The sequence below is a fragment of the Emydura macquarii genome, unplaced genomic scaffold (genome assembly GCF_026122565.2).
Source record: "Emydura macquarii macquarii isolate MOO-44397 ecotype Brisbane River unplaced genomic scaffold, CSIRO-AGI_Emac_v2 contig_2768, whole genome shotgun sequence".
Taxonomy (NCBI): domain Eukaryota; kingdom Metazoa; phylum Chordata; order Testudines; family Chelidae; genus Emydura; species Emydura macquarii.
Genome location: NW_027132905.1, coordinates 50,806,281 through 50,818,649, shown reverse-complemented (window position 1 = coordinate 50,818,649; position 12,369 = coordinate 50,806,281). Strand labels below are relative to the sequence as shown.

Genomic DNA, 12,369 nt, shown 5'->3' with positions numbered 1-12,369 from the left:
TCCCTACGTGCCTACTGCAACGTTCTGGCACCTGACACAGGTGATGCCCGGCCAGGTAGGAGACCGGATATAGGCTGGATGCCTCCAGCTCCGATTCCGTTTGGGGATCCCCAACACGGTACCTTTCATGCTGGGCCGCAGGGGTCCTCCCCTTCTACCTGCTCTAGCAGGTTCCAGGCAAGGAACTTTCTGCCCCAGGCAGCCACGTACCAGCTTTGTGAGACGGTGATGAAGTAACTCATGACTTGAACTGTGATTAGCAGAGCTGTTTGGAGAAGGAGGCTGCCGAGGACAAGAATACTGATCAGTGCTCCTTGGGGGCGCTTCGTGCCCAGCTCCTTGGCAGGTCCGGTCTTGCCCATCAGCACAGCCACGGTCGTAGTGATGACCAGGTCAAAGAAGAGGAACTCAAAGTCACTCAGGTTGGTGTTAATCTGGGCGTGGGCAGGAAAGGAGGAGAAATGGACAATTCCATCAGGAGCAGACTGGGATGGCTCAGGGGACTAGGCAGTCGGGGACTGGTTCAAATCCAGCAGTGACAGAAAGTCCCTCAAGCAGAATCACGTGAGGAAAAACCCAAATTCAAAACACTGCAACAAAATCGGTGGCCGATGCGGAAGTTATGGTGGCTGCAGAGCCCAGCTGCTCAGACCAGCCTGGCTGCTGCAGGAAGAGACTCAGTTACGAAAAGCACAGGCCCTGACTACTTGAGCTAAAGGAGAATCCCACTTTGCTGTTGGCAGTAAAGGGGTTATGACACACAGTGGGGCAGCTCCAATTCCATCCAGCAGTGGGCAGTGGTGCGTTTTGTCCTTCAATTTGACAAGCTCCAGTTTACAAAGAGGAGCCGCACAGCGCCACAAACTGTCCTGCATCACAGGACCCTCCCCTGCCCAAACTCTTTCCCCCCCACTTCACCAAGTGCTGATTTCGCAGCCCAGGCCTGGATGAGATCTCCTCTGAAGCCCACCCCCCTCTCACTGGAGGGAGGGCTCTCAGAGACGCTGGTGAGCCAGGGAGCCTCCTCTTTTGTTGGGCTCCATGTTCTGCCTCCCGCAGGAGTCCCGGCCCTGGCAGCATTTTGCTCTAGTGAAAGGTGCTCAATTGATGGCCTCAGAGATCCCGGGCCTCGGCTTATACCCAGAACTGCAATGCTGCCTCCCTTCCAGTCAGCCAGCGCACCCCACCCCTGTCCGGACTGGACACCAAAACATCTCTAAGGGCCCCAGGAGAGTTCAGTCTCCATGGCCCAGTCGACTCTTGGCCTCTCTTCCCCATGCTCCCAAAGCAGCAACACCATCACTTCGCTAGCCCTGCTTAACCAGCCGTGAGCTGGTAGCTAACAACAGGCCCTTGTGGGATTCAAACCAGGGGCTCTGGAGGTGGAAGGGTCTCCTTACAGCTCCCCAGAACCATCCAGTCCCCTCTTCTCCTCTGCCCCACAAATGCCGGTACCAGAAACACTCACCGTATAGAGCAGAAGCACTGAGACGAACTGCACCAGGCTGTACAGGGCCATGTACTTAAAAACCCCAAAGGAGGTGACCAGAGAACAGCGGCCTTCCCTGGGGGAGAGATCAGAAAGACTTGACACACCCGCCATTCGTGGACACGGGCCGCTCTGTGCGGACAGAGCTATGAACGGACAGCGCTCTGTTATGGAGGGGAGGGAGGAAAACCAGGTTCATGGGCAAAGCAGCAGCCTCAGTGGATAGTGCAGGAGCCCTAAGTTACATGGGGGCTGGGGCAAGGAGGGGGGGGACAGTGAGGGAAAGGAGGGGCTTCCCTTGCTCACAAACACTGCTGGTGACTGCAGCTTGCCAGCAGGCCTAACGCCAAGAGAGGCCGTGGCTAGGACCCGGGCACGTCAGGAACGCTCCCACTTGGCATTTCTGCAGCACTCTGGGATCGGGGCAATCGAGAAACCCTTGAGAAGCATGACCGGGAGGGACAGGGGCCCAGCAAGAAAGTCAGCATGAGAGCCAGAAGGGACCTCCTGGGACCCACTCTGCCCAGGGAGGGGGCAGAGCAGAGCATGCCCTGGTGCTCTAAACTCCTGGCCGGGTGAAGAGGAGAGAGGGCAAGACGTGGAGATACCTGGGAACGGGAAGTCAGAGGCCACGGTCACCAGAACAGAAGCGCCGAGATTCTCAGAATATTATTGATTAATCCCCACGTTCCAGGCCACACGCCGGCAGCCCCTACCTGTCCTTCCTGCCATTTTGCCAACCCGTTGGCGTGTTCACATCCCCTCCCTGCCTCGTTTGGCATCACCCCCAGAGCTCCCCTTCCTCCCCTCCCTCCCCGAACACATGGGACTGCGGTTCGTGGCAGCCGACGCTCACCTTACGACGAGGGGCACACACTCGATGTTGGCGGTCCTGGAGGTGAACGGCGACGCCACCGAGGCCTCCGCCTCCGAGAGCGCGATCCCCACGTCGGCGGCCTTCAGCGCGCCGCAGTCATTGGCGCCGTCTCCGCACATCCCCACGCAGTAGCTGCGGCGAGAGAGACGCATGCACTAGGGGCATAAGGATTCCAACCTCATCCCGGCCCCCGCTGCTCCCGGAAACGGGAGCTCCCCGCACCAAGGAAGGGCAAACGTTTGGCATCGAGCGTTAGAAGCACTGATGGTACGTTGAGATCTGCCGACAAAGGTGCCAGACCTGTGCAAAGCTCTTCACCACGCTGAAGGGGAACCAAGTTGCCCCAGAATCAGTGGCAGAGGCAGGAGTGGGAGCCAGGAGTCCGACTCCCTGCCCTGCCCCATTTCATTATGAAACATTTCTCCCCATAAAAATCATTTAATCGTAAAGATTAACTCAAAACCCCTGACGGCAGGGGCAACATTTGCAACCCGGTATAATGTTTATATCAGAGAGTCCCAATCTGTGGTCAGGGGGGCCAGAAGTGGCCTGCCACTCCCCTCTTGCTGGCTGCAGAATGCAGCTGCTGCCTCAGGACCCAGGTAGAGTGCATGGGGCTACAGGACGCACACGCTTTCCCTGCTGCACCCAGGGGGATGGGAGACCAGCACGGAGGCAGCCTCCTCCCTGAACTCCTTCCATCCGGCTGCAGCGGGTGTGGGGGCTGCTGGCGGAGCAGCCAGGACCCACCATGCTTGAGGAGGGGCAGGACTCTAAAAATCAGGGCCTTCCGGTTTGGCCTGCACTTCGCAGGCCACCCACCGTGACTTAGCTGCCAGGCCACGTGCTTCAGTCTGTGGTGACGGGCACTCATTCACACTAGTCAGTCAGAAGGGGCTTCACAGCTGCCAAGAGCCCATGAGAAAGGAAGCGTCCCGTTTTGTATTGACAAGAGGGCACTTAACCTGCCCTGTCCCCCTCCTCCGTCTCCCCACCTCCCGGGGCAGGGAACTTACTTTAGGTCCCGTAAGCTGCAAACCAGCTGAGTTTTCTGGTCAGGCGACATGCGAGCGAAAATCGTGGCCTGAATTAGGATCTGCAAGGGGAAGGGCTTCGCGGTAAGGTAAGTCACAGCGTCAGAAGCACTTCAGCAGAGCAAGAGCCAGCGCGGCTACTCGGCAGGCTAATGGACCGCTGCGTCAGGGCAAGAGGCCGGGGCTCCCTAACACGACGGGAACGGCTGCTGCCCCAGAGAAGGGCCGTTCTCCTTGCTGGTGTGACTCTGGTCCCCGGGTTGCTTCCACAGGGATTAGGTTGGAGCATTGGACCGTGGCAAGCAAGCGTAGGAGAGGCTCGTAGCAGCAATGACACAGGGCCCTGAAATCCTACAGGGCAGGGGCTGCCTCCTCACACGTATGGCAGGGAGACAAACTCCTGGCAGTCTGGGAACCCCGCAGCTTGTGCGTCTCTATTCTGCTACTGCCAGGCCGGGGCAGAAAACAAGGAAGAGGAGCGCGAAGCACAGACAGGTGGTGGGTGGGAGATCTTAGCCATCCCCACTGCCAGCATCTGTTTAAATAAGGGGGGGAGGCGAAGGGGTGGGAGGGGAAGGACTCACCCTGGGCAGCAGGTGGGGGAAGTGATCGCAAACCACGGCAAAGGATTTCCCATTCAGCGCCAAATGGCAAGGCTGCTGCTGCTGGAGGAAACAGCCCTCCTGCTGGTACAGGCCCTGCAGAGAAAACCAAACCACAGCCGCTCAGCTCCCCGCTGCCCTCACTTCCTTCCACGGCCTAACCTAGCCCTAGCATCTGCGATCAGCCAAGACGCCTGGGGCCTGTTTGTACACGTGGGAGGGAGCCCCGTGAGACTGCAGAGGCAGGGAGACCATCCGTCTCCGGACCAAAGAAAGAGCTGGAGTTTGAGAAATCTGGGCCATCCCGCCGCCCCTAAATCAGGGGCGCAGCCTGATCCACGACCCAGTCACCATCCTGCTGAGCCCGGGGGGTGGCACCTTGAAGGTGTCCTGCCCCGGCTGAGGAAGCGCAAGATGAATCGTATCCCGTTGCCTAAAGCAGCCAGACGTTCGCACAGCCACACATACGCTCAGCACCTGCCATGCTCCAGTCTGGCCCTGCATGTTCCGGTTTTAGTGGCTCAGCCAAAAACCCAAGGACGAGCACATTCTTAGGGCTAGGGGGCAGGGACCTGGCCTGCCTGCATGAGCAAGATACAGAGCACTTGTGCAGCTCATGGTGCAATGGGGCCCAGCTCCTGATGGGTGCCTCCGGGCAACACTAGGATGCAAATAATAAAGAAGAGGAAAGAATAAGGGCAACAGTCACTGAGCGCCTCTGCAGGCTCCTGGGGCTGGAGGAGGAACATGCCCTGTGCTATGGGACGCGGGGCATCCAGCTCTCCAAACCCAAACTCCAGCTCTGGGGAGGGGAGAAGAGGGCTCTTGCATGGCCCCGTGTGCTCCATAACCATAATGCTGCATGGAGGGAAGGGATCCACACACGAGGCTGTTGGGTTTTCCTGCAGTCCCGGCCAGGACTCACTTCGGGCTGCTCCTGTCCCTGCGAGTCCTCGGACGGGATGAATTTGAGGGCGGCGGGTTTGTCGGGGCTGGGAGGCGAGGCGTTCACGAACACCACCCGCTCCTTCAGCTCCACCATCCCGCAGCTCTTGGCCACGTTCACCGCCGTCAGCATATTGTCCCCTGGCAACGAGAGACCAACGGGGGAGTTCACACCTCTGGGAAGCTCACAGCAGACAGCGCCGCATTGGCTCGTGTTTCCACAGCCAGAACCAGGCTGAACACTGCTGATTTTGCCAAGGGTAATAATAAATAATAAAATAACGAGAAAAAAAAAAGCAAGAAAGCAGACCTTCCCCATTAAAGTCACGCTCTTCCCCAAAAACCTGCAAGCCTTCTTTATCCATCAGAGAAAAACAAGTAAGGCACAAGCCTGGTTCAAGAGTCTTTTCTGTGCTCTGGGACATTTGTAAAGCACTTAGAGATCCTTGGATGAAAGGGACTATGAACACATGAGGCTCCCAGTCCCCTCCCCCTGTGAAAGGGGTCTGTTTTGTTAGCCCCATTTTACAGATGAATAAACTAAGGAACAGAGCATCTTGCCCAAGGACACTCAGAGAGCTGACGGCAGAGTCAAAAACGCTGTAGAACCCAGGACACCCAGTCCCCACTGCTCTAACCATCAGAGCTGGGAAAAGAATCCAGGAGTCCTGGCTCCCAGTCCCCTGATCTAACCACTAGATCCCACACTTATTAGAAAGGCCGTTTATTCCTGTAAGTTGCAATGAGGTATAAACACATGTTTCCTTCCACAGACCTGACCTCTCCTGTCCCCACCCCAGCAGCAGCTCCATCAATTACCTGTCACCATGACGGTGCGGATGTTTGCAGTCCTCAGCAGGTGGATCACCGGGGCCGTCTCCGCCTTGAGAAAGTTTCTCATCACTAGGAAGCCAAGGAGAGTCATTCCACTCTCTACGGCGTCCCTGCCAGGACACAACCAGGTACTTGGCATGAGTGTCAGATGCCAGAACAAGCTTAGGGGAGGGAATCAGAGCGTGCAGCGATATCACTGGATAATGGCCTGGCTGTTACTTCAGACGGATTGACGTTTTAATCCTTTCAAAGCCATTTAGATCTCCTAATATTCATAGATTCAGATCTTCAGGCCAGAAGGGACCATTGTGATCATCCAGCCTGACCGCCTATGACGCAGGCCACAGAACTTCCCTGAATTAATTTTTGCTTTAATGCTGACTCTTGAGTTATGCAAATAAGTGATTTTTCAGTTTGCTGGTAATTATAGACAAACCAACCAACCATCCATCCATCCATTTGGGACTGAATGAAACATTTCCTTCAACTATTTTTAAACAGTTTTGATCAGTTTAATAAAATTAAAAGATCAAAACACAAACAAACCCAAAACATTTTAATTTTTTTATTTAGTTCTTTTTCTCCCTGCAGCTGAAACAATTCAGTGAAACAGACAGAAATTTGTGAAACATTCCCATGTCACTGAATCCATTTTTTTCTTCTCTGAAAAGAATTTTGATCAAAAAAATGTCACCAGTTCTAACTGACGCAGGGGGATTTGAAGCGTCTCAAGGATCACACAAGAAATGAAAGGGGAAGAGGAGAGTAAGAATGAATGGAAATCTCATGCAGGCTCACGCACCTAGTCAGCTGCTGAGCTTCCTCAAAGGTTCGGACAGTAGTTAGTGTTTTGTAGGCGAGCCCCAGGACCCGGAAACCATCTGTAGTGTAGTGTCGTAATAACTGGGAGAAATCCACAGGGACTGCAAAAAATAAAAAGGCTGTGTCAGTTCAGAACTGTAAACTATGTCCAAGGTACCAGGGACTATTGGCAGAACTAGTTTGGGAACAACGTCTGATCTAGTGCAGTAGTTCTCAGCAAGGGGTACGCATATCCCTGGGGGTACCATCAACTTAGCTAGATATTTGCCTCATTTTACAACAGGCTCCATAAAAAGCATTAGCGCAGTCAGTACAAATTCATACTGCTCTATATACTATACACTGAAATGCAAGTACAGTATTTATATTTTAACTGATTTATTTTATAATTAAATGGTAAAAAGGAGAAAGGCAGCAATTCGTCAGTCACAGTGTGCTGTGACACTTTTATATTTTTGTGTCTGCTTTTGTAAGCAAGTCGTTTTTAAGTAAGGTGAAAATTGGGGGTACGAAAGACAAATCAGACTCCTGATCTAGTGTGTGTGAGCTCCTAGCACTTTGAGGGCTACTGGAAATTCAAGAGCAACTCATTTCATCTACTGCCCACATGGTGGTTTGAGCCCCTCCCTTTTGCTCTCAAGATAAGGGATCAGGAAGTTCATAGCTATTGAAGTAGCTGGCAATCAAGGCACACGATCTAGAGAGATCTGGGTGGCAGAGATTCTTAGCCTTGTTCAGTGAGTACCTGCCCCCCCCAATCCTAACAGCTGATCCCCTTGCATGGTTTGCTGTAGATGGAGTAACCAAAGCGTTCCAAACTCAGGCTACCATAAACAGAGGTTTCACTGTTGTCGCTGCTCATGAAACCTGAACCATTTGCCTCCTACCTAGGTCATCAGTGAAGAACTAAGGAATGCCAATGGGTGGTTTCCACTGCGGACAGCAAACCCAGCAGTCGGGTCAGACACCCCTGGCTATGAGAGGTGGGTGCCAACGACAGGCCCTGCCCTTTACCTGTTTCTTTCTTACAGAGGCTGGCCACCATTTCTGGAGCCCCCTTCATGTACGCCTCTGAAGGGGCGACGCCAGGCAGCTTCACCAGGACACTCATCCTCTGCAGGGAGGAGGAGAACGGGAACCGACGGAGAATCCCAACGGAGACCGTGTGTTTCTGGGGAGGAAACGGAACCCAGTGACATGCCCAGGGACTGCTGAGACTAAGACTATATGGCACATCAGTTGTGGGTGGCAGGGTTCCAGCCACAAACTGACACATACCCACCTCCAGAATCACTGCTTGCCTCTGGGGTGGTAGGAATCGGCACATCTGAATAAGTTTTTTTTTTTTTTCTTTTTTTTTTTGGGGGGGGGGGGGCGGAGGGGCATCAAAAGTGCATTCTGGGGGGCTCTGAAACCATTCATGAATTCGGGTTGATATTTGACTAAATAATTTCAACTGAAAAATGTTTTTTTTTTTTTGTTTTTTTTTTTTAAAGTTAAAATGTTTCATTTCAACTTTTCATTTGGAAAAAGCATTTCAAATTCACATTTGGCCAATTCAAAAAAAAAAAAAAAAAAAAAAAAGAAGAGTGAAGAAACTCCTGAAAATGGCCAAACCAAATAAAAAACAAAAACAAAAAACCAGAAGTGTTTTTGTTTCAATCCCCTTGACACAAATAAAAGGAAAAATTGCATTCTGAATCGACCTGAGAGGTTTTGGCTGATCTTAAACAAAACATGGTGTTGGGCCTTGGTTTTTTTTTTTTTTTAGGTTGATGAAAAATTTTGAAAAAAAAAAAACTGCGTTGAAAAGTCGGACGCACTCGAAGGGCTGGAGGCAGAGGGTCGTCAGCTACAGACTGCGGGCGAGGAGCAGATTTTTAGCAGTGAGGGCGGTGAGCTAGTGGAACGATTTGCCCAAGGGCAGGGTGGATTCTCCATCACGGGCCATTTTTGAATCAGAAGTGATGTTTTCCTATGAGGCAGAACTCTGGGACGTTTTGGGGGACGTTCTCTGGCCCGTACTCAACAGGGGTCAGACTGGATGATCACAGTGGTCCTGGAACCTAGGAATCCATGTCACCCTGGCAGCAGGTGCCAGCCCGTTAATTAAGAGTTTGTGGCCAGGGCCCAAGCATAATTTTTTCGGGCCCAGGACAAACCTGTAACACGGGCCCCGTCCCACACACATACCACAATCCCTCATCCCATATCTACACTCTCAGGAGCCAGGACAATTGTTTTCCTCATGATAATGGGGGTTGCAGCCTGGTAAAGTGTACCCTTCCCTCCTCACCCCATGGGGGGGCCCTGTTCGTGGCATGAGAAACTCAGCGGTACAGGGCTGCTCCCCTCTGAAGTGCAGTATAGAACGTCCCCTCTCTTCCACTCCAGCCATGGCACTTTCAGCACTGTGCCGTCAGGACACCACCCAGCCCCGGCGCTCACCATGTCGTGGGGCTGTTCTTCCATAGGCGGAGGCTTCATCACCGCGAGCACCTTTGTCCTGAAGAGCTGGACGGCGTGCAGCTCGGCCTCTTCCCCCTCGGTCTCCTCCAGGATCTGAAACCAACAAGTCGGGCACTTTAGAAGATGCAGCCCCTTCTCTGCAGGCCCAGCGTCCATGCCCCACCCAACAGCTGAGCGTGCAGCACCAACCCATACGAAACCAACGGGCTCCTTAAACAAAGGCGGCTATTTGCATTTCAGACGTGGCCTCTTCGGACACGTCTACACAGCATTTTGGAGCGACGGGAATCAACGGACTGGGGACCTGCACTAGTGTTTGAAGCCTTGGGTAGGGGGTGGGCTTCCCAGACCAAACTGCAATTTCAAAGCGATGTCTCTACCACTACTTTTCAAGCACTGGCGCCAAGCCCCTCCGGCCCAAGTCTGTCAACCCTGGCTTGCTCCAAAATGCTGTGTAGACATACCCTTAGCTTAAAGCAGCAGCTAAGGCCAGGGAAACTGAGGAAGCTGCACACAGATGTGCTTTAGAGCTGAAGCAGCAAGAAGCAACTGCAGCCCTGGGAGAATTCACTGCCTGGGAAGGACTGGTGATGTGTTAACTCTTGCTTTCCTGTACCATATTGCTTTGCCTTTAGACAAGAACCAAGCCCAGCCGGATTTATTGGGTCTCTTGAACATTCTGAGTATTGAACCACACGTGCAGACAGTGAGTTGGCTACACCCTTCAGTCAATAGTTGGCAAGCCAGACAGGAGCTGTTTGCCAAGCCATCTTGGCATGGGGCAGTGGGCCATTTGGATTCAAGATAGCCATCTCAGAGCGGTTGGATTTTGGGGAGTAGAGATCCTATGCACACTTGCTGCAGACTAGCCCGCTTGTGGGGCGGGACAGAGAGTTGATACGTGCTACGTTGGCAAAGCACCTTAAAATAACCGGTTAGCAGAAACTAATAAAAGCAAACTACTTTTCTGGGCATAAAGCCCTGTAGGCTAAAACAGCACAACGCCAAAGCCCAAGAATCAGCAGTAACGATGGCCGAAAACCATAATAAAAGAGCTCTCGGCTCTTTTGTATGAAAATATGTAGCTAATTATGGGGGTGGTTCACCCAGGCGGGTCATGACTCTGGGATTCTTTCTGTGAAGTAAAAGTTAGAGAAAGAAGGAAACAAGTCGAAGGACTAGAAGAAGGGTTCAAACCAGAACAAGATCAAAACAGGAAATGAAAACCATCAACGGAAGGTAGCAGCAGCTGTAATTGCTTCTAGTTGACAAGGAATAAAGGGAAGCCAGGAGACAGTCAGGTAAGGCACAGCCAGCAAGACGGACAGACGTTAGGTTGGCAAAGGCAGGTTAAAAATCCTGACAACGTGGATTGACTGGCCCAGAAATGGTTAACTGCAGCACGGCAGAGCACGCCTGTGATCCCTTGGGAGGGCAGACACAAGCAACAGGGACTTGGGGAAACACATTCAGGTTTTGCAGGGACAATCGCAGGGCCCAGTCTCCTCCCAGAGCCGGGATAAAACCCAGAAGTCCTGGCTCCAAGCCCCCCTGCTCTAACCCACTGAACTCCACTTCTCCAGAGTTATTCATGCAAACTTCTGCCACTAATGTTTTTATATATGGCTCAAATCGTTCCTTTACATCCTCTCTCTGTCCAAACCCTGCCCCTTTCATTTTTCTTTTGTATTACTCACTCAGCTCAGTTTGCTAAACTCGCTGCTGCTTGCATTTTAAAATGCACTCACAAAGTTAATTGGTCTCCACTGGCTCAGGTTTCTCTCTCTTCCTATATTGCTTCTTCCCCCTCTATCCTCCCCCTTTGTTTTAAGAGTTATAATTATTACAGAAGCACCATTGCACAGAGAGATGGGGGGACTGAAAAAACAGCAACAAAAATCATCAAAATACTTCAAATGAAACCTTTAAATAAAGCCAGGAAGACGAATGGTTTTAACCCTTCAGGAATGCAACTACTAAAGAAACTCCTCACTTTCTTGAAAACATGGTTGCCAAACAACAAAAATACAGCTTCTGCTTCTAATCCTAGATACGAATATATGAAACATGGTTTCTCTTACGCCTATACTTTTACCTTAAGAACAGCTCTGTAATGTGAAATTCCTGAAGTTAATTAAACTAATAAAAGGAAGTGGGCAAATAGGGATTTTTATCAATTCTTATTACATGTTTTAAATAAAAAGGTAACAAAGCCCCATTAAATGTTTCATTCTTTTGTCTAACTTTTGTTCTCTAAAATGCATTGCCTTAATATTTTTTTGACATTGCAACTCCAGTGTGTGGCCGTGCAGGCCTGGCCCAGTATAATGAGACAGGAAAGCCAGTAAGCGTCACATGGCATGAGACAGCAGCAGCTAAGTGGCACTAGATCTATGATAGCCAGCAATAAGGGTAACCTGTACTTCGAATAGGCAGTTCTGTGTAGTAGCTAGTTACAGGACATTTATATACAGGAAACCTCCACTTGTGGTATCACTTTTCCAAATGTCTGTTTTACTCCTCGTGTGCGTAGTACTTCGGGTCATAGACTACTAATGCCTATCCCCCCTTTTCAAAATAATTCCAAGTAAGTGTCACACCAGGATGAAATACAAAATACAAGTGCCAGATTTGACTGTACATATGGATCCCCTCATTTTAAATTGTAATTGTTTATTAAAACAAAAAGGTAAGAGAGCACACGGTTCAGGTGAGCAATGACATGCTTAAAGCAGAGCAAACCTTGGATCACCTTACCCTTGACGATGATCAATTCCCACACTTGGACAGAAGCTTTAGGTTCTGATTATATTACAAGGAGTACTTGTTTGAATTGTACTAATCACCGAGGGATTAATCACCGAGGGAGGTGGTGGAATCTACATTGTAGAGGTTTTTAAGGGGCAGTTTGACAAAGCCGCAGCTGGGATGGTTTAGTTGGGGTTGGTTCTACTTTGAGCAGGGGGTGGGACTAGCTGCCCTCCTGAGGTCCCTGCCAACCCATCTTCTATGGTTTTATGAATCATGTATTGCTGCTTATGCAGTTGGCTAGAACACTATACATCTGGCTCTGACCTTTGCTTCCTGTGTTAATTTGGCTAAGGTGTTGCCCTGACGGAATGCTTACGTTACCAAGCAGGGGACTGTTAGCCAACACCTATGGATTATACGCACACAATATACACAGATCACATTGATAGGTATTATGTGAAGGGTATTCATAGGAGATGTGTGTGTGTGTTGGGCAATCATGTTAAGTTGTGTTGTGCTTATAAGGCATACATCCCACGACACCCT

General features: G+C 51.1%; 1 protein-coding gene across 2 annotated transcripts in view; it reads right to left on the bottom strand.

Annotated features, from left to right (window-relative positions):
- ATP13A2 (ATPase cation transporting 13A2) overlaps window positions 1-12,369 on the bottom strand; it is a 49,009-nt gene that overhangs the window by 3,110 nt on the left and 33,530 nt on the right. For both annotated transcript variants that reach the window (XM_067567572.1, XM_067567574.1), the window contains 10 exons: window positions 9,052-9,165; window positions 7,618-7,774; window positions 6,584-6,704; window positions 5,767-5,891; window positions 4,928-5,088; window positions 3,985-4,098; window positions 3,383-3,462; window positions 2,346-2,498; window positions 1,469-1,565; window positions 211-434 (listed from right to left, as the gene is read on the bottom strand). In XM_067567572.1, the coding sequence (XP_067423673.1) occupies window positions 211-434; window positions 1,469-1,565; window positions 2,346-2,498; window positions 3,383-3,462; window positions 3,985-4,098; window positions 4,928-5,088; window positions 5,767-5,891; window positions 6,584-6,704; window positions 7,618-7,774; window positions 9,052-9,165 (1,346 nt within the window). The remainder of the gene's footprint in view (window positions 1-210; window positions 435-1,468; window positions 1,566-2,345; window positions 2,499-3,382; window positions 3,463-3,984; window positions 4,099-4,927; window positions 5,089-5,766; window positions 5,892-6,583; window positions 6,705-7,617; window positions 7,775-9,051; window positions 9,166-12,369) is intronic.